Consider the following 23,251-nt stretch of genomic DNA (forward strand, 5'->3'; position numbering starts at 1 on the left):
AGTAGGATTGTGCGACGGTAGAGCTGTGAGAGCAGGGTAATAATGTGTGAACATGGAAATGCTTCAATATACCATACATCTGAAATGCTTTACCCAATACCAATAACAGAGCAGCTGTAACCGCAGCAAATGACTGACACCCATTGGCTGCCCTTCGGCTGCCACCAAAGGCTTTTGCTATGACTCGGGTGTTATCTCCAGGAGCATCTGAGGTAAAGTGAAATCAGCTGCACAGCAAACAAACACCCACAGCAGAGATGCAAGAGGCTAGTGCTGACGATATCCAAGTCTTTGAAATTGTGTCGTCTTTTTCTGATTATGTTAATATATATGTGTAAAATTAAAAGCATGGGAAAGGGGAGGGTCTATGTAATGTTGTTCCCACGGAGCACAGGAAGTGATCTGCTCAGTAGTAAAACTGAGGAAGTTGACTCCTCTTCTGTTTCCAGGAAAATGGCTGCTGCTGTCACATGACTGCACTGTGCCAGAGGGGTCTTGGTACTCAGGCACCAAGACTCCTCCAGCACTCAAAGGGTTAAAGTCTCTTAGCTTCAAAACTATGTGTGTTAACAGTAGATTTATTAAAGAAAAAAAAACTGTACGATTTTTTGCTTTGATAAATTTAGTGCAGTTTTTTGCTTGAGTTTTAACCAGGTTTTCTAGCCAGGAGACTTTGATTCATAGCCCCCCAAGTGTCATTGTGTGCCCCCTTTCTGCATTTGTACTTTTCAAATGCAGTCAGTGGCGATGTTTCATCTTCTAGTGACCCATTGACATCAAAGACTCCACCAAAAGTTAAAACCGTGTATTTTTTAATGCTGTTTAAGTTCAAATATTGCAGATGATTTACTAACCTCTAACTTGTAAGCAATACGGGTCATATTTAGTGTGGTGCTAAGCCAAAAGGCATATCTGCAGCTTAGTGCCACTTAGTATATGTGGTCCTGATTGACTCGTGGTACGTCTATGCCTACATATATATATATATATATATATATATATATATATATATATATATTGTGACATGGTCCAAAGATGTTAGGCAGCTTTCTGCCACGTTTTAGGTCAGAAAGTGCAGAAATAGTTAAAAAATGATCCATTCCATAGCTTCACATTAACTCAGACTGGTGGATGGAAAATCCAGACCACAGATTACAATGGGTCTAGTTCTCACTCACCTGCTCTCCTAATCACTAGAACAGGTATTTAGAACAGAGAGGTTTGCATTTCACTCTCTCTCCTTAGAGCCTAGAGGCTGGGGGTATCGCTGCTCCTCGGTATCCAGTTTCGGGGTGAACGGCCCCTCCAAGTATCACAGTACCAGAGGATTTGCCTGGACACTTGGGACCGTGTTCCCACCACGAACAGATAAGACAAAACAAATGTTTATTGCTGTTGCTAAAAGACTGTGCTGTATCTAGTGACCCTAAATGAGAGGGCATTGTTTTAAGCTGGGGAACCAGGTTAGTTGGCCCAGTTAGTTCGCAGTTAGAGGCAGATTCTGATGTGTAGTTAGTTCCCTGAAAGGGATAGGATTTCTTTATATGATTTGGTTTTTATTTCTTAAAAGTGACACTGTGTGAAATGCTATGACACTGATATAAGGGAACCGCTGAATGAAAATGTCTGAGTGCCTCTAACCTACACATGTTAAAGCTGCAGTACCTTACTTGGATGAAAATAAAGCAGGCAGAAGCCTGAGTTAAGCAACGTAATACTTTGCATGTTCCTGTTTGTTGTATAATTAACCCTAGAAGACTGTGTCGGGAAGAACCCAGACAGACGTCAGCGCTACAAAAGAGGGGCGTTTGTCACAATATATATATATATATATATATATATATATATATATATATATATACATACATATATGTATTGGTTTGTCTCTGTGTTCATTTTGTATTGCCTAATGCATTGTTTTTCTTTATACCTGAGAGTGCTGTTTCTTTGCTCTCACTTTGGTGATAGCAGCTGTTACTGTACATGTATTGTGCTTATGAAGCAGGCACCTTGAACTTTGCCTATTTTGCTTGGAGTGCCATCTGTTCTGGCTTATTTTACATATATATACATACATTGTATACATATATACATACATCACCAATAGATAAGGGTGTTGTTACCCAACTGGAACTAATTGACTGGTATATTACTGATTAGTCACTCAGTTACAGTTGTTGGGAGTAGAGACAGGTTAGAGCAGGGGTGGTGAAATCCAGTCCTCAAGGGTCAGGTCAGTCCTCAGGTCAGATTTTCTCGATGTCCCTGCTTCAGCACTGGTTGCTTAATCAGTGGCTGAATCATAATGACTGAGCCACTGATTGAGCCACCTGTGCTGAAGCAGGGATATCCCTAATACCTGGCCTTATGGACTGTAGTTTGCCACCCCTAGGTTAGACGCTGGTAACGTTCTCTGTTCACCTATATTTTAATATAAAGTAACACTAAACAATTAAGCTAGTAGAGTGGGGGAGGGCGATTTATTGGGCAACGGGGTTAATGAGGGGCAGCTTGTTGAGTGGGGGGGCATCTAGCAAGGGTTGGGGCTGGGGCCAGTGGAGGAAAAGGGCTTAGTCGGCTGACCCCTGTCCTCTGTCAGGCTTGGGATGGCTGTCCTGGTGGCCCTGTACACCGTAGCATCCGCATCAAAAGACCAAAGGGACTATATACAGAGTGCAGGAGAAGTTTGTATTATTTGCAACATAATATCCTTACTTATGTGACCTGCAACCGAACCAGTGGTTGTGACATACAGTACTGTATGGATGGTGTGATGCAGTGATGTATTTTCTGGAGTGGATACAATTACTGTATCAACAGATGTGTGAGTCTGTTACTGTTATTTCAAAGCAAATTAATAGTTATTAATAGAGACTTCCCCGGCACTCTCCCTTCTTTAGCGAAGTAGAAAAAAAAAATGTTTGGGCAATCTTGAGCACAACTTTTTGCTGGGTCCTCCAGCGAACTGAAAAATAGGCACTGGATTTCGATTAGCTTATTGCTAAGTATGTTGCTGGCTATGTGCATTTGATTGCTTGTTTACAGTAATTGTATTGTGTATTTGATTTGATACTGCTGGGCCTTATAAACATTTTAATACATTTTATGCCAAATATTTTTATATTTTTTTTTTTCTATGTGTTTCTTGATTTTTGCAAATGCAAACTTTTAAGGCCACAGAGTCATTCTAACAGAATAAATATATGAAATATACAGTATGAATAAGGCGTTTCTGGTCTTAAAAGCTTAGTTACAAATAAAGAAACAGTTCATTATGGTATCGTCTATTTTCAACAATTTGCAGCTTTCCTCTGGAAAAATGTGTTGTAGTTGTTTTAAACAAATGTGTAAGTTGTTGTAGTTTAGATTGTAGTAGACTTGATTACACGTGTTACAAATTTTGTGGATGGGCTGGATCTAGATCAGGGTTGCGCAAACTTCTCCCCGTGTGCACCCCTGCCTGCTCTCATCGCCTCGCGCCCCCCTCTTCCCCCGCTTGACCCCGGCATCAAATGACGCGTGGGGTCATGTGATGTCACGTTATTATAGAGGCTTTGCGGCGGTGCCCCGGCATTTAATTTAAATGCCTGGGGGGGAGAGCACGGGTCCTCTAGAACTGCCGTGCTCCCCCCGCCCAGAAATTCTAGCGCCCCCTAGTTTGCACACCGCTGATCTAGATCATCATTCATGGTTGCTATATTGAAGTTTTGTATCACCTTTATAAGTGTCGAAGTATGAAGCTAGAAGTTCTTATAACAAAAGATAGAGGGCTCTACATGTATGTATCAAGCTCCCAAAATCTTCATCCAAGCACATAGCAAATAAAATGTTTAAAGTTAACTTTACTTAAATCATTCTGACATTTCTCCTGCTAAGGCCCTACCAAATTAACCACATAGAACATGGCATTGCTTTCATGGGAGCAGGACATGTCCTACTGCTCAGTAGCAATACTTAAATCGTTCTGCAATTCTTGTCTATTACTTGGTTTAATGTTAAATGTTACCTTCCTTGTATCTGTCTGGTTATATTTGCATGGTTATATGGTTAAACATTCCTGTCACTGGCAGTAGGGTGGGTAATTACCAACGCACTAGACTCGCAGGAGCCTCCAAACCTGTCCTCAAGAGCCGCACACAGGCCAGCTTTTATGGACATCCCTGTTTCAGCACAGGTGGCTCAATCAGTGCCTCAGTGCTTGACTGGGCCACTGATTGAGCCACTGATTGACTGGGCCACTGATGGAGCCACCTGTGCTGAAACAGGGATATCCATAAAAGCTGGCCTGTGTGCGGCTCTTGAGGACAGGTTTGGAGACCCCTGCACTAGAGCATCAAAACAGTTGATTGTATTTTGTTGAAAGCATGACCGGAAGTAGATAGGATGCTATTTAAGATTCCACCACTTGATGGCAGTATTATTTCTCCCAACATTAACATGTAATTTACAGCTTATGTTGCTGCTATGTCTGTGTGTGTGTTCTGAAGTCACAGCAGCTCAGCAAACCAGATTTGCCAGCAATATTACAACAGGCAGTGCTGTTTCACTATGCACTGCTTACATTTGGATTTATATTCATATTTAGATTAGGTCTCTGCATATTCCGTGGTCCCAAAACACCACTGTGATCTAAAACTCAACATTTGGGGATATTTTGTAAAGGAAGATGGAGCGAAGAAGTGCCTGGCAGGCTTGGAAATGGCAAGTAATGTGTTTCTTTTCTGTCTGTAGCTGGAGTTTGGCCTCTGGGCAGCTGAGATATTCTGTATTTGAAGAGTCAGGGCCTGGGACTTTTGTAGGAAACGTGGCTCAGGATCTAGAATTAAACACTTTGGAGATTTCTGAACGAGGGCTGCGATTGGGATCTGAGGAAAGCAGGCAGTATTTTGCTCTGAATCTGGGGAGTGGAGCGCTTCTTGTGAATCATAGGATAGACAGAGAAAGCTTATGTGGAGTCATCTCAAACTGTTTGCTAACAGTGGAACTTGTTATTGAAAACCCTTTGGAACTGTTTCGCTTGGAGGTGGAGATTTTGGATATAAATGACAACTCACCAGTTTTCCATAGCACTGAACGCATCATAAGAATTACAGAATTAGCAGCAGTTGGTTCCCGATTCCCCTTGGAAATAGCTCAAGATCCTGATATTGGAAAAAATGCTGTTAACTCTTATAAATTAGATAAAAATCAATATTTTTCTTTGATTATACAGAATCGCAGAGATGATAAGCCTTTTCCTGTGCTTGTTCTAGCAAAGCCTCTTGATAGAGAAGAGCAAGCCCAACATCAGCTTGTTTTGACGGCCTTAGATGGAGGTATTCCAATTAGATCTGGAACCATTTTGATATCTGTAATTGTTCTAGACATCAATGACAATGCTCCCATGTTTGACCATGCTATCTATAAAGTTAGCTTGAAAGAAAATGCACCATTTAATATGAAAGTAATAAAACTAAATGCAACTGATAAGGATGAAGGTCCAAATGGTGAGATTAGTTATTATTTTGAAGACCAAACTTTAGAGAACGTACTTAATGTTTTCGGTTTCGACCATCAAACAGGTGAGATACGTGTTCAAGGAAATGTGGATTTTGAAGAATACAATTCATATGAAATATCCATTAAAGCCACAGATCATGGGGTACCAGAGATGGAAGGGCATTGTGTTGTCCAGGTGGATATTGAGGATATCAATGATAATGCTCCTATAATTCTTGTCTCCTCTTTAGTAAGTTCAGTTCCTGAGAATACCCCCACTGGAACAACTGTGGGACTTTTAAGTGTGAAAGATCAAGATTCTGGTAAAAATGGAGAGGTGCAGTTAGAAATCTCTCCCAATCTTCCATTTAAAATCACATCTATACAAAATCATTATTCCTTAATTACAAATGGATTGCTGGACAGAGAACATGTTAGTCAGTACACAGTCCAACTAATAGCAACAGACTCAGGATTGTCCCAACTTCACACACAGACAATAATATATATAAACATCACAGATATCAATGACAACCCTCCAGTGTTTGCAACGCCGTTCATTAATGTTTACATACAAGAAAACAAGAAACCAGGTATTTCCCTCTGCACTGTGTCAGCTTCAGATATTGATGAGGGAGAAAATTCCCATATCACATACACCATACTCAACAGCCTTATTGAAGAATCCCCTGCCACGTCCTTTATTTACATGAATTCCCAAGATGGCAATATTTATGCCCAACAGTCTTTTGATTACGAACGTTTTCAAGTTTTGCAGTTTACAATAAGGGCAGAAGATGCCGGGTCTCCAAAACTTTCTTCCAATATTACAGTCTACTTATACATTTTAGATGAGAATGATAATTCTCCTTCAATATTATACCCAGGGACGTCAATAGATGTCACAGCTCAGCACTGGATGCCCAAGTCTCTCCCAACAGGTTCTTTAGTTACCAAGGTCACAGCCGTTGATGCAGATTCTGGGCACAATGCTTGGCTTTCGTACGCTATACTTAAAGCAACAGACCCTTCTCTTTTTAAAATAACTCCACACACAGGAGAAATTAAAATGGCACGAATATTCCAAGAGACAGATTCACCGTTGCAAAGTCTTTGCATTGTAGTTAAAGACCATGGAAACCCTACCTTGTCATCTACAGCGACAATACTTTTTTCTTTAGAAGAAAGTATCTCTAAAGAAAGTCACCATCCTAAAGAGTTTCTTGCAGATACTAAAGAAAGACCCAATTTAACATTGTATTTAGTAATTTCTCTCGCTGCCATTAGCATAGTATCAATTGTTACCTTTATTATACTGCTGACAAAATGCCATAAGATCAACAACAAAATGGGTGAATCCGATTGCTGCTTTCTAAAACAATCACGGCCCACGCAGTATTTGGAGCACTCACAAAGAACTCTGCAATTGAACCCAAACGGCACGTTAAAGTATTTGGAGGTTTCTGTGGCTTCAGCCGATCAGCAGAATCGGTGCTATAAGACGTGCTACTCTGCAGAGGTTGATAGGGATACATTAAATGTTATGAGGTCATTGAATTTTCCTCAGCTAAAAGACTTGGTCAATGAGAGTGATGATATAGGGTCGGGACAGACTCTCCGGAAGGAACATGTGCAGGTGAGGTAACATATCTTTCTTTATGAAGAGTAGGGTTATCGTTTACCATTGGTAAATATTTGTAGCTGGTTAAATGTTTGTCTACATTTTTTAAGTTGTTAGGCACATTTTACAGACGAAGCTCATTAATTAACTAACCATTACCAGAACTAGATTTCTCATCATTTGTAAAAACAAAATTGCCTTACCTCTTTGTTCCTCCTTGGTCCTTGAAATCTTCTGTTACCAGCTCATTCAATATCCTTGTGGGAACTTGAAGAACCATGTCATATATATATATATATATATATATATATATATATATATATATATATATATATATATATATATATATATATATATATATCAACTGTAAATATTACTTTATGTTCATTTGCATGTCTTAGGCAGGTCTGCAACCCTGTCTTTCCCCATTATCGCCCAGCACACAGAATTTCCACTGCAGCAAGGGATTCTGGGAAATGACACGCAAATGAGCACACAGTGCCACCTTTTGTCTCAAGCTCGTATTACACAAGCAAATCCTCAAGCCAATGCATGCTGTTTTAACACAGCTTTTAGACAGAGGCTGGGTTGAGATGCAAAGCCAGTAAACCCACTCCAAACGTTGTCCTTCTCTTCATTCGGTCATTACCGTGTAATTAGTATAAAGGGGTAGGGGGGATACTCGCGCCTCCCTGGTCATAAAGCGGGCCAGTCCAATTGGGCGGCACAGCCAGTGACCGGGGGGCGCGGCCTCCCCGAACCAGGTGGGCCAAAGGAGTGACCAGTGGCAAGCCGGGGGAGGGGCCAGAAGGGGGGTTATACCTGCGTCCAGGAGCAAGGATCGGTCACTGCTGCAAGTCAGGAGCAAGTTACCGATCCTTGCTCCTGGACCCAGGTATAACCCCATCTGGCCCCTCCCCCGGCTTGCCACTGGCCATTCCTGTGGCCCACCTGGTTCGGGGAGGCCGCGCCCCCCGGTCACTGGCTGTGCCGCCCAATTGGGCTGGCCCGCTTTATGACCAGGGAGGCGCGAGTATATATATATATATATATATATACACATACATATATGCATATATTTCCCCCTAGATAGATACCTCTAATGGTGATGGCAGAATCTTAATCCTGTTTAAATTTCACTATAGGAAGCCGCATAGGAGGACGTTGCAGCTGCATATTGGCCCGCGAGACCTTTAAACGCCCATATTACGTGCCCAGCCCCCTTCAGGGGTATGTATATTGGGAAGCAGGTGATCTCTGGAGCTGAAATTAATGCTGTTCAGCTCCTGAAACCCCCTGCTTCCCACCTAGGGCAAATGACACCATTGTACCTGATGCACCACCTATTGTTCTACCACTGCTTTTAAGAAATTGGGAACCCCTTCATGCCAAGATCCATAAAGCTCTGCTAAGTGAGGGCCCAGAATGCGACATTACCTGAAACAGGAATTGACATTGCGTTCCCTGAATTATAGTATCCGCAAAGTTAATTATATGTAAAAATAACGTTCATATTACATCTCATTAGCATAGGGTTAACATCACTTTTTGTAGCATAACGTTGTGTTATTTTTCAATAATGTGACGTCAAGCATTACTTTGACCCTGAAATAGGTCGTTAGGCCAAGTTGAGAGTGTAGAAGAGAGGGAAATAACGTTGGCAAGAAACATCAGGAAATAGCGCTGTCATTTTACTTGTTCCTAATTAAACTCATTAAGACCCTGTAAAATACCTATTTCAGGGTCAAGGTGGGAAATACGCCACCTTTTGGTATAACTTAACTAACGTAATGTTAGGCGATGCTATGATAACCCTTCATGTGTATATCATTTGCATGCTATTATCACTAACATTTGTTGTAGTTAATGCTATGCTCTTTTGGGGAGAAATATGACATTACTGTATGTTATTGTGCTTTGAGGTTACAGCATCACGTTAAGTGGCGGAGATTTGAGTATCTGGCCCTTAGAGTGTATTGTAACTCTGTGCAACCCCTTCAAAGTTTATTTTGCTTCATGAGGAACCTTACCCCACTTATCTATATACAAACACAAACAGCACTAGTCACTTGGCAGGTAGCAAAGAATCTTAAAGATGAGAATCGTGCAGGTGGACATGAGAAACTCCTAATTCCTCCAACAATATACAGAATGAAACCAATTGTCCCCAGCACTCAAACAGTAACAATGACCCAGGTGTGCTGTTACTGACTATAGGAGATTATACTGTATGTAACTGCAAGGGAGACACAACTGGACAATGTCAGGTTCTTAAGATAGGAATAATTGAAGGGAAGTACCGCTGTTCATTAGGGTCACGTGGGAACGGGCTTTGAAGGTGTCTATTACTCCTAAGCGTTGCCCCCTATTATAATCACTGATTGCTGTTTGTGTTCCCATAGTTGAGTAGTGTTTTCTCCCTCTCCGTCAATCCTGTACTCCTCATTATTTTTCTGTACCATGTATTGGTGATTTGCTGTATTCTACATGTTTTCTTTGTGCCTTTCTCTTCATGTTCTGGTATTGAGATGGTGGATGTGCACTGCATCTCTGCTGCTATATCTGATGGATTTCAGCTACCTTATTATAGTATACTTTTTCACTTTAGTGTTCCTTTACACTGTCACCTGTATGATCTGGGTAGTTGCACTTGCAGCAGTTCGGCTCATTACAGCTGTTCGGCTCATTACAGCTAGTTCTTCAGTGTACACTGGCGACACAGTTTATTACACTGCGGCCAGATCCGCAAGCCGGGAGATTTCCCGGCTTGCTAGTGGCCGCCCCTCGGCGTGCCGCGCGTCATAGACGCGCGGTCACGCGTCTTCGGGAGCGTGCGCCCCCTGCACGCGCGTCCAGGGGCTCCCCGAGGGAGCCCTGGTGTCCCGCGATCGCGGGACAGCGGCAGGGGGTTCCGGGGGACCCGGCGGACCCGGCAGCGGTAGGGAGAGCGCCCCGATCGGAGGGCGCTCTTCCGCTGCTTCGGCGCGCGCCCGTCACTCTCGGGCGCGCGCCAGGCTACTGCTGCGGCACAGAACGGGCAAATGCTCGAATAAACTGTGCCGCAGCAGTATAACTTAGATTTATAACTATGCTGTGAGTGTTGTACTACATATTGTATACTGATGGCTACTGTATCTCTTTGTGTTCATTTTAGGCACTTGATTCTGCATTAAGGTTTATACCACAGAATTGTATACTGGATGTGTTGTACTTTCTACCGGTTATCATTGTAGAGCTTTATTCTAGATGCGTTGTTAAACTCTTTTCATTATGAATACTAGTATTTCATTCTTTTACGGGGGTGTTAGTTACCCCAGTGAGCTTGTTTCTGTTTGAGTACTTTGGACATTTGGTTTAATTCTAGCTCACTTATCCTCCATACCAGGGATGGAAAAATCCCAGGATCCAGGTCGCCTGGTTGCCTTAAATTTGCGGCGCAGAGCTGAGTGACCTGCTAGTGCAACCGCAAAGCAGGTTAGGGCGTGTTGTTCCCAGTCGCAGTCGACGCTTTGTCTGCCGTGTATGGTGTGGTAGTTTGGAGAGCGTGTATGAGTGAGGGAGATGGAGCGCTCTGAGGCTGCCCTCCCTGCTTTTAATTCTAACTTCTGACAGTGTGATATGAGTGGGAGAGGAGTTCTCACCGTGTGTGCATGTGTGAGCAGTGGCACATTTCCCATTAAGCCCAGGCCTAGGCAGCAACATTTTTGGGGCAGAAAATGTTCCCCTTTTTTCCCTCCTTCCCATATACAGACACTGATTGTCGGGGGAGAACGTGGGACCTCTGTAAAGTTCTTAACTTCTCCTTTGTGCCGTCCTCTTCCATCTTCAGTGTAGCAGCGTCAAACGATGCTGCGGTGTCAAATTACCCTGCGACGTCACTTGGCAACTTTTCGTCACATGGCGTTGCAGGACGTCGCAGCCAACATGACGTTGGCTGCGACTTCGTGTTGCCATGGCAATGCGGCCAACCTCACATACCATGTCAACGTGCCACTGCGTGATGTCACTTTGCCATGGCAACGCGACACCATATGACGTCACAGAATCATTTGACACCGCGACGCTGGTGGAAGGCGGCATGGAGGAGGAGGCCTGGGCGGCACCAAGGTAAGTACCTATGGGTGGAGGATTTACACACTGTGTGTGAGGCAGTGTGTGTGTGTCACATACACTGACATGCACACACTCATAGAGCTGCCTATGGGGAGTGGGGGAGGGGGTGTTGACAGTTTATATTTTTGTTCACTTCTGCTATATACAGCAAAAGTATTGCTGTGGCAGGACTAATATTTTCAAATAAACCAGTATATTTCCATGTTATATAGACTATGACATTGATTTTCAACCTGGGTTCCCTCAGGTATTCCACGGCTACCAGGCAGGGAGAGCTGGGGGGACACAGCGTAGTGGTGGCGCCCCATGGAGCAGTGACCCGGCAGCTCTCGAGCTTAGCAGCTTCAGCCACCTGGTCACTGCAATCCTTCCTCTCCTTGCTCCTGTCAGCGCCGGGAGTCGGATTCAACTTTCGGTCGACAGGAGGAAGAAGCTTTGGACCAGCACAGCACCGCAGGCTGCAAGGTACAAGAGGTGTGTGTGTGTGCGCGCACTATCTGCTGTTTTGACTGCAAGGATTTTTCCCTACCACAAGGGGGAGAAAAGAGAGACGGCAGGGGGAGGGAGAAAAGAGAGACGGGGGAGAAACGAGAGATTGGGGGGGGGGGAGAGAGTTGCGATTCCCCAGAATTTCCCAATATAATTCTAGGATTCCGTAACCAAAAAAAAATGTTGAACACCACTGGCCTATGATAATACTGTATAACCTTTAATAACAAATTTAAATGACTAAAACAAACATTGTCAAAAAATAAAATTTATTTCAAAAATACTGACCACCACTACCACATTTCGCTTAGGATATGTTGGTAATCTCCTGTGATAGCATAGTACTGTATTCCATGGAACAATTAAGCTTGCTTGGGGTCTTCAGCTCCTGTTAACTTGAGCTACAATGAAACCTTGATGTAATCAGGAGTTAAAGCAGTGTTTATTACATAGTGCCTGTCTAAATACAAAACCTTAGATTTTGAGTAGTGTTAAGATATTAAATAAATGACGATGAAATCATTATAACACATACTGTACCATGATATCTAATAGAAGCTGCACAGAAGAATGTGATGAAGTGATTAGTGCAGACGTTTTGCGGTGGTTTTGTAGTTTTTGAACAGCTTTATACAACGTACTTAACAGACGCTTATTGGTAGATACCCAAACCCTTCTCTGGTGATACTTTCCACATTCAGAATGTCCTTCGACATTACTTCATAGTACCTTTCTGCATTTAAGTACAATCCCCAATACTTTTAACCCGTATATGGCAATTAATCCATAAGAACTTGGTCTAATATTTATTTTGTCTAATATTAATTTAGAATTTCTGTATTTGATTGTTTATTACTCTTCTCTATTTGTGGCTACAGCAACACATGGAATCAATTTTCTGTGATTGAAGAGAAAGGCCCCCGAGGCAGTTTCCCTCTGTCATCTTGAGTTTCTGATGGTTTTCCATGGTGCTGTATACCCACTTTCTATTTGCAGCAAAACAGAAATAACATAGCAGTAGGAGAATAATGTCATTAACTTTATGCAAGTTGATAATATATTTTCCAATATAGGAATCCTCAAGGTGAAAATACAATTTGTATCACTCCTCACACACTATTTCTTTTGGTCCAATGACCCGTAGTCAGATTACTTCTGCTGGTTTAAAGCAACTGTCCCTCCAAATCACTTTTTATGTTATCTAAATTCACAGCACCGACATGCTACTTTCTTAATATGTAGAGGCCCCATGTTTGGGGATGCCAGAAGGACAGCAGCCAATGAATAAGTGGAGTATCGCGTGTCATATCAGCGATCCCCATATTCACTATCTCACCGGCTGCCATTTTGACCCAAAGCACTTGGACTTTGTTGTCGCTTGGGTGGTGGAAAGAAAAATAGGTGTTTCTGTTTCCATGAAGATGTACCCTCACAAAAAAACATGCGTGGGAGTGGTGATTTTAGCTTCATCAGCTTTATATTTACTAATGACAACATATGTAGTTAGCGAACCATAGCGCATAATAACATTAAAGCATAAATCTGTTACAAATCTAGTCTGTAGTCCGTACTGTACAAATCTAGTCAGTTTGTAATCATTTCAGGGCATCTCCTATGAGATTATTTTGTGATTTAAGATAACAAATGATTATAAAAATTACTTTCAAAGGCACTTTTCCAAATGGAAAATATATTGTTCAGGAATTTAGGGACACTTGCAGAAAATGTACTTCTCACATTGATTTTTATTTTATATCATCTTGCAGTCCATACATTATTTTTTTGCCAAAGATCTATACAGGGATTATTTGAGGGCGTTAACATCAATGGCCAGGAGATGGCAGAGCTGGATATAGCCACAGTATAAATGTAGCTTCAGCTGTAGCAGTAGATCTGCTGCTCCTCCCATTCATTTACTCTCCTCCCCATAGCTCAGTGAACTGCTCTTCCACTCTCCCCCAACACAAAAAAAAACCAGCTGATATTACAATGAAAATCCTGTGGCAATTGGAAGCACACATTGGATACAATTATTTGTGCTTTTAAATCCAAGATAACAATGATATTTTTTTTTTTGTGTGGAGCATTTGAGGGCATTGGAGACACATTGGAAAGGAAATATTTAGGTTATGGGCATTTAAAACTCATCAGAGCCTTGGAAATGGCAAGTAGCTTTTTTTCTTTTTCTGTTTTTGTCACCCAAACTGGGCCTTCTGGCAGCTTCGCTATTCTGTTGTTGAAGATTCAGAGCTGGGGTCGTTTGTAGCAAATGTAGCTCAAGACCTGGGACGACACATAGCTGCTATTTCTGATCGTAGGATGTGGTTGAGTTCAGTGGGAGGCAGGTAATACAGTACTTTGCTTTAGACCAGGGAAGTGGATCTTTGACTGTAAATTTATTTATTTATTTATAAAATATTTTACCAGGAAGTAATACATTGAGAGTTACCTCTCGTTTTTAAGTATTTCCTGGGCACAGAGTAAACCTAATAATACATGGTTACAAGTACAGTTACATAAATGAACAAGGTATACATTATATACAGAGACATTGTGTGCACAGTTAAAGAAAATATATATTATGAGCGTATGAAACAGTTACAGACCAGGTTAAAGTGTGAGACAGCCTTAGATTTGAAAGAACTTAAACTGGTGGAGGATGTGAGAGTCTCTGGTAGGTTGTTCCAGTTTTGGGGTGCACGGAAGGAGAAGGAGGAACGTCCGGATACTTTGTTGAGCCTTGGGACCATGAATAGTCTTTTGGAGTCTGATGAAATGAAAAGATAGATAGAGAAAGCCAATGTGGATCAAATTCTAATTGTTTATTGCCAGTAAAAGTGATTATCGAAAACCCTCTGGAACCACATCGCATGGTGATTGAGATCCTAGATATAAATGATAATTCCCCTATTTTCTCAACCACTGATCATGTCATACGGATTACAGAGTTACTAGCCTATCCTGGCGCTAGATTTCCTTTGGAAGATGCACATGATCTAGATGTTGGCGTCAATGGTGTTAGACAATTACAGATTGAATCCAAGTCAGTATTTTCATTATCTTTGAAGACTCATAAAGATGGTATTCCCATACCAGAGCTTGTCCTGGAAAAGGCTCTAGACAGAGAGGAAATAGGAGAACATCAACTCATTCTCACTGTTATCGATGGTAGTTATCCACCCAGATCTGGAACATTACAGATAACTGTAATTGTTCTGGATTTCAATAACAATGCACCTATGTTTGATCAGAACATTTATAAGATTATTTTACTAGAAAATATTCCCCTGAATATTATAGTTATTCAACTAAATGCTACCGATCTCGATGAAGGTACCCAATGCTGAAATAGAATATTCTTTTGAAAGTCAAACTTCTGTTTCTATGAGACACTTATTTGCCCTCAATCCACACCAGGGGACATTTACACTAAGGGAATTATAGATTTTGAAGAATCCACCATTTAATAGTTAGGTGTTAAAGCAAAGGACAAGAGAGTACCACAAATGGAAGGTCACTGCATAATTCTGATGGAAATTGAGGATGTCAATGATTATTCTACAGAGATTCTGCTAACCACCTTGTTCAATAAAGTTTCAGAAGGTACAACAGTTGGAACAACTTTTGGACTTTTTTCAATGTAAGAGATAAAGATTCTTGAAAAAATGGAGAAGTAACGTTAGCTTTACCACCTAATTTACCCACTAAAATCATTTGAGAACCACTATTCCTTACTTACAGATGGTATCCTGGATAGAGAAACAATATCTCAGTATGCCATTACTTTGATTGCCGTTGACATGGGGTCTCCTTCTCTATCTACGCAAACAACAATCATTCTTAATATTTCTAACATCAATGACAATCCTCCATTATTTACACATCCTATTTCCAATTCCTACATATAAGAAAATAATGAACCAGGTCAGTTATTATATAAGTCATCTGCTTTTGATTCAGATGAAGGGAAGAATATACATTTGATTTACTCGATAGCTGAAAGCCATATTGAAGGCTCACCAAGCTCTTCTTTTGTATATATCAACTCCAAAAGTGGTACTATTTATGCCCAACATTCATTTGACGATGAAAAAGTTCAAATTTTAGAAATCATTCTTAAAGTGGAGGATTCTGGATCTCCAAAATTGTTTTCCAATACTACTGTTTTCATCTTCGTTTTGGATACAAATGATAACTCCCACACTATATTGTATCCAGATCATTCTAAAGAGCTCATTGCCCAGCAGAATGTTTCAATGACTGTGCCTGTTGGTCATTTGGTCACAAAAGTATCTACAGTGGATTCAGACTCAGGTCACAATGCATGGCTATCATATAACATTATTGAATCTTCTGATCACCCTCTGTTTCGCATGTCTGCTCATACTGGTGACATAAGAATTGTTTGAAATTTCCAGGAAACTGATAATTCTATGCAAACACGTGTCATTTCTGTCAATGACCATGTGGATTCCTCTTTGTCAACTACTGTTACGATACGTTTAGTGTTAGAAGACAATGCAGAACACAAAACTCCTAAAACAAGACAGACATAACTGGTTTTACCTCTCTGGACATATTAACCTGACCGGCTTGGGGGCCGTGGGATTTCCCCGAACAGGTAGGGAGCAGGGCTGTTGCTAGGGAGCTTGCCAGCATCCTTGATCCTGATTGGCTGCTTCTGGGTAATGCAGCCAATCATGAGAAGGGGGTGGAGCCAAGGAGAAGTGGAAACAACATGGAGCGGAGAGAAGTGAGGGTGTGTGTCTCGAGCGCATCACACTTTTCACCATTGTGTCCAGTATTTTTAAAGAAGTCATCTGGCAACCCTAAGTACATTAGTTAAATTGCAGATGCAAGATTGTTGATGTGTATATTCTGGCAGAAATGTGGCTTATTTATGTATGTGTATACAGTAGCTTGAAGGATTAAGGGCCATATTTACTAAGCAGATCGGAGAAATTAGGTACCTTACAACACATTCACCATTTAATAAATCTACACCTCGATCTCTATCAGAAACGTATCTTTATTAAAAATAAAAACAGGGTGCTTTGCTCATTTCTCTTACTCCATAGAAATTATCTTTGGTAATTTAAGATAGTAATTTAAGGTTTACATGTTTTATTGTATTCTTAAGGTCTGTATAGACTGTGTCCCGTTCCATGCAAAATGGGTTGTGTGTATATTTTATTTGAATTACAATTATGCTGTAGCAATATGCTCAATCAATTTATTTAATGTTCAATGTAGGGGTGTTTTAATGTTTTATTTGTTGCTTTTAAAGTAATTAAAGTAATATGTTTATAAAGTGAAGTTTAACTTTTAATAGCAAATACTCTATTACGTTGATACTAAAGTGGCAATAAAGGGAAAATAATCACTCCTATACCTCCGTATAGCTCAGATCCACAGGAGGTACCTTATTGACTTAATCAGGAGGTAACCTAAGTTAACGCCTCATTAAGGGTTAACGTGCATCTTCAAAACGTAATAACGGAAAGCGCTTTGCTTTAACAGCCGTTAGTGCTAATCATATGCAAAGGAGGTGTTGCCCCCAACAACGCATTTCCATAGAGGTCCATTATAGTTAAGGCAGGGATTTAACGAGATGCTAGTTACAGTAAGTCATGCATAAAGGTGATGTTACTCCCATCCAGATCCTGCAATGTAGGTTTTGCAAGAGAGTCCCAAGTGACTTCTAAACCTCTCTAAACCCGCCTTTATACAATACATGGAGAAATCTGAGCACAAAAAGGAACACACCTGCGATACCTGGGATATATGCTAATTTGTATATGTAGAGTGTATTCAAATGATTTAAATGAGCATATTTTTCAGGTATCTCAGGTGTGTGCCTTTTTGTTCAGGTATTTTTCCACCTATTGTATAAAGGGGGGTTTGGGTAGTATATAAATCACTCGGTACTTTACAATATAGGACGCCCCCCCTTTTCGTCTCTCCTTCACCCCTAGTCCAGGGTCTGAATGGGAGTAATGCCACCTTTAAGTAAGACAGGCGTAATGCGAGCCATGTTATTTGAAGGTGACTCAAAGTTGTGCTAACATGAAGCCGATGCTATTGGGATTTACAACAACTGTTGTTTCTGCATATAAGTAGCTTTGTGGATATCCATTAACCTCAATGAAAATAGCACCCGCTAATTATTTTGGTAACGTCCCGTTATGAGGACCGAGTTTATGGTCTTTTGTGGATATGGGTCTATGTGTACTTTTTGAGAGTTATTTGAAATCATGTGTTAAATAAATGAATAATTTAGATTTTTTTTCCTCAATACATCTGATACTTTGGACCATAGTTACACATATTTTTCACACGTGAAACCTTAATAAATGACCCCCTATAATGGATAATCGCTGGGTCTGTACTAATTTAATTATAAATATATTTTCTGTAATTGCAAATATTGTAGCTATGTCAGTCAAAAGACAGCATTGTGCAGATATTTTTTCAACATTTCTTATGGTTTAATCTTAATTGCTTTAATGAGAATCCTATGAAGTTGAAGTATTTTACACAAGCAATAATTCTCCTATGTTCTAAAGTATAGAATTTTTAGCAAACGTTTACTAATCAGGCAAATTGCCCATTTTGGGGGGAAAATGTAATGAAAATGGCAAACATTTGCCAATCATTTAAAGTGAAGGCTCTAAATTCGGGTCACATGAATAAGGAAATCACAATAGAATTGTGAATGAAGGTTGAGGACATTCACACACTATTCTAGAGTGATGTGTTTGATTTCCAAGTATATGAGTTGGCAGCAGCATGTGCTAATTATTTCAATCAATTCACATAAAATTGTGCTAATTCTAGACCATGCGAACCGCTTACATTTGGAAAAACTGCACTGAGGACAGCTAATTCCAGAAAAAAATTCTAAGCTATAAACACTATATGGTGCTGAAAGCAGAGGACATTATATACCTAGACCCAGTGGTGGATTTCCCATTAAGCCAGATAGGCCCAGGCCAGCAAAATTTGGGGGCGTCAAAAATGGCTGCCCCCATACACAGAGGCTGCACTCTTGGGCCTATCGGGTCTGATAGGAAATTCCTTACCTGCTGCTGCCTTCCTGCTGCCTAAGCCTTCTTTCTGCAACGTCAAATGATGCTGCAACGTCACACGGTGTCTCGTTGCCGTGGCAACGTGACGTTACATGATGTCATGGCGTCTCATTGTCATTGTCATGACAATAAGACGCAGTGTGACGTCGCGTTGGTGACGTCCGCAGTGTCATTTAATGCTGCGATTTCGAAGAAGACGGAGGGCGGCAGCACTGAGGAGGCGGCACCAGGTAAGCCCCTTGGGGTGGTGGATTTGGAAATCCGCCACTGCCTAGACCTAAGTAGTCTATAGGACTATATTCCAATGACAATGGCCCTGCATTTGATCAACCTTCTTATAAGATGAAAGAAGATACGCCAGATAAAAACACCCTTCTTATAAAACCTTGATTTGGAGGGGCAAATGAAAATGGTGGAAAGAAATTGGAATTATTGACATTGGAGTACTTGGTAACGTTGATTTAAACATCTATGTTTATGACATTGATGCTTGAGCAAGAAGTAAAGGAATCACTAGAGTTTAAGAACCCTGTAGGGTTGTTGTTCATGCCAATTATATCATCAGCAATAGGGAACAGATGATTAAGAGTATATTTCCCATAAATATGTAAACTTATCAGGAATCAGTGAGTTTTTCCCAGCAGCATATAACAGTCAAATGAATACATAATAACCAAATCTACAGTATACTGAGAATTCTACCCTGACATCCAAAACCTGTGCCAAACTAGGCTGGAACAAATCCTCCCTAAGTCTGCTGGTCAGAAAGCGTATCGCACAGCAGATGCTAATGCCAATTATAGACTATGGAGATATAGTATATGGCTCGGCACCCCAAACCCACCTTAGCAAACTTGACACCTTCTACAATTCAATTTGTCGTTTCGTTCTCCAATGCAACTACAACACAGATCAGTGCGAAATGCTTAAAGAACTAGATTAGTCATCACTCGAGTCTAGGTTGTTCAGCTTTCCTGTCTTGCCTTCAAATACTTTCTGGGCAAGCTACCCATCTATCTGAACAAGCTCCTCACTCCTATCACATGCAGCACTTATCATCTGAGATCAGACTCCAAAAGACTGTTCATAGTCCCAAGGCTCAACAAAGTATCCGGCCGCTCCTACTTCTCTTACCGTGCACCCCAAAACTGGAACAACCTACCGGAGACTCTCACATCCACCACCAGTTTAAGTTCATTCAAAACTAAGGCTGTCTCACATTTTAATCTGGTCTGTAACTGTTACATAAACCTATAATATACAGCCTCTCTAACTGTGCATGCAATGTATTGTATATAATGTATACCTGTTCATTTATGTAACTGTATTTGTAACCATGTATTATTTGTCATATTAACTATGTCCAGGACATACTTGAAAACGAGTGGTAACTCTCAATGTATAACTGCATTTACTCCTGGTAAAACATTTTATAAATAATATCAGTTTTTGGTTTGAGATATAAATCCACCCGTTTGATGAGCCAGGTAATGAAGCCTTTGTGGTCAACAATAATGGAGTTATAATTGTCTCTTTGTTTTGTTTGTATTGAGAAACATAGCTCTTTCCAGTTCTATCTGTTTTGTAAAAAAAAAAAAAAGATTACCCATCTTTATTTCACACCACATAGTTTTAACAGATGTACCTGCTATTTCCTCTTGATTATGAGCGAATACCCAATGCCAAAATAACAGCTGTGAGACGCATAGTTAACATATTTGCAGATGTATGTCAGAGGCATTAGGCAAAGTAGTTAGATATTTAACATTGTATTTCCCATGGCAGCTGTGAGCAGCGCAATGAACATACAGTATTTACAGATGTATGTAAGAGGCATTAGGCAACACTCTAAAACTCTGAGAGTATCATATCAAATCATAAGCCGCTTACATACATCAGTTGATTTCCCTGGGAGGGGTAGATGAGTATCCCAGCACCTCATGAAAATCATCTGTGGATAAAGAGACAGTGTGAACTTGTGTTTCAGTTCTTAAAAACCATAATGTTTTGGGTTTGGTTTTTAGTTTGGGTAAAAAAAAAACAAGTTATGAAAAGCCTCAAGATAAGTACAAACATGCTAAAAGCATAATACAGTATGAGAGATGTTAATAAATCTAGAAGCATAAAAACAATTGGGAAACAAAATACAGTAATAGTGCTGAAAAACTTCAAACAGTTAACAGATGTGCGCACCTAGAGATGGGCACTTCTCCTAATTGTCGAATTTTGGTTCTACAAACAAGTAAAGGTTTTGGTTTTGCACATCTCTAGAATGAAGGGTCAGGTTTTCAGGATATCTCTGCTTCAGGACAGATGGCTCAATCAGTCCCTGCTTCAGCACAGGCGGCTCAATCAAGAGGCTCAGCCTTCAACTATCATGAAAACTTGACCACTTGGGGGGGGGGGGGGGAGGGGGCTTGAGGACGAGTTGAATGCACCTGTGCTAAGGCGTACAAACATTTAGTAAAGTTGAGCTTTTATCTCCACGTGCCTAAAGTACAAAAAGTTTGATTGGAAGATGTTTGGTGCATTGTGTCTATAACTATTACTACAAGAAATAATAATGCATTTTATTAGAATCTCCAAGAGCCGGTTCTATACTTAACAATAAAGTTTGTGCAACATCTAAGTCAATAGACAGAACAAGTACATACTTGCAATGACCATCTGTTTTTATCTCTTACACTTGTCATGTTATTTTAATCGATGATATTTTAGATTGATGTGTTAATTGGATATGTCATATGACGTAGGATTGTCTTGTTTTGGCTCTGTGCTGTGTAGCGCTATTATCACTAGGCGTGCAGTGATTTGCATGCTGAACTCCTATGCTTTAGTGAGCAAATGTTTTCATAACTTAAAAAATGGTGTGAAATTAATTATGTGACGCCCATATTTACTAAGCAGTGCTATGCCATGAGATGACTTCCAGCACTGTGCGTAGGTTATACTGGCTATGCGCTTCTGTAACCCAGGCTGTGCTGAAAAGCTGTGTAATACGGCAGGCATAATCTTATAGGGATTTATGTTAAAATGGACATGAAGAAAAAGGTGGCACTGTGTGCTCATTTGCGTGTCATTACCCAGAATCCCTGGCTGCAGTGGAAGCACAGTATGCTACTGTTGCGGCCCCGTTTATTCTACAACATACCCGGAAAATTTCGGGCATGTTTTCCGATGGTCACGGGCCTTCTCCGCGCGGCCCGAAACCAGCTGATAGCGCTAATAGCGCTAGACAAAGAAAGCGCTTAGCGCTAAACAATAGCAATGCACGCAGGCGCCCAAAACAGCCGAGAAACGGCTGAGAACAAGCCGCATCATCCCCCGATTTGCCCACAGAAGAATAAAGGCGGCCGCCACTGTAAGTGATAATGGTGAAAATCAGGGCTGCAGACCTGTCTGAGACATGTGAATATGCTCACAAGTGATATTTGTATTTGCTGTACACAGTACGTGGTGGATTTTTCTTCACTATTTTACCCACCATAACTTACTGTACATAATGTGTGATTGACATTTATTCCAACTTCACATTGCACAGCCAATATAACCCGCCCCCCACTGCAGAGACACAAGGTTGAAACAGCTGGCTGTGCTCACAAATTATATATATATATATTTTTTGCATATAACTGCGAAGTAAAACTTTGAAGTTGTTTTAATTTTAGAAATTAATAAACTTAATTTAATATTGAGAGGTTTAACTGATTCTCCGTAAACAAAAAAAAGTAGCATTGGTATGATGTAAAAACAAATAATACTGCACCGGCACAGCTTAGTCTAACAAAAGACGGGAGCTGGCCGGGCACGTGACGGGCATGTTGCCGAAAGTTGCGTGCGCGCTCCCCGCACGATACCCGGACTATTCCGCGCCTCAATAGAAAAGCGCTATGGCGCTTTCTATTGAAAGCGCCCGAGGCGCGGGAAAGCGGCACGCAACTTCCCGGTTCGTGGCGGTGTACTGACGCGCGGCGCCCGCGTTTTTTTTAACCGCGGTGACGGCCGTATTAGAATAAACAGTGTCGCCACTGTATATACTTTTTACCCTAGGGCTGGCATATATTTTCAATGTTAATTAAGGCTATATTTAAAATTGCAAACTAATTTTTTTTGTCCCCATTTCAACACGATTGAAGAACACCCTTTTGTTAAATCAGTTTAATTAATACAATAATGACTTTTTCTAGATTTTAATATAGATGAGAAAGAAAACTTATGAAGAAGTCTAAAGGGAACCAATTTAAATGTGATGCCCCCAAAAATATATGTGCAGAACAACAATTAAAAACACTATTCCGTCTCTTTCAGCAGGCACAACCTAACACGGACTGGCGTTTCTCACAGGCTCAAAGACCCGGGCCCAGCGGGTGAGTAAATGTGACCATTTCTTGTTACAATTCTTTATCATTTATTGTTGATTCATCTGTGTGCCGTTCGTTGTATAATTTGTGCACTGATATGT

The 23,251-nt window shown here is 40.9% G+C and overlaps 1 protein-coding gene across 1 annotated transcript in view; it reads left to right on the top strand.

Moving 5' to 3' along the window:
* The window catches only part of LOC142494746 (protocadherin gamma-B5-like), a 146,840-nt gene that overhangs the window by 112,971 nt on the left and 10,618 nt on the right, over window positions 1–23,251 (top strand). The window contains exon 4 of the mRNA XM_075599182.1: window positions 23,098–23,156. Coding sequence (XP_075455297.1) covers window positions 23,098–23,156 — 59 coding nt within the window. The remainder of the gene's footprint in view (window positions 1–23,097; window positions 23,157–23,251) is intronic.

This window comes from Ascaphus truei, chromosome 5 (assembly GCF_040206685.1).
Source record: "Ascaphus truei isolate aAscTru1 chromosome 5, aAscTru1.hap1, whole genome shotgun sequence".
Lineage (NCBI taxonomy): Eukaryota > Metazoa > Chordata > Amphibia > Anura > Ascaphidae > Ascaphus > Ascaphus truei.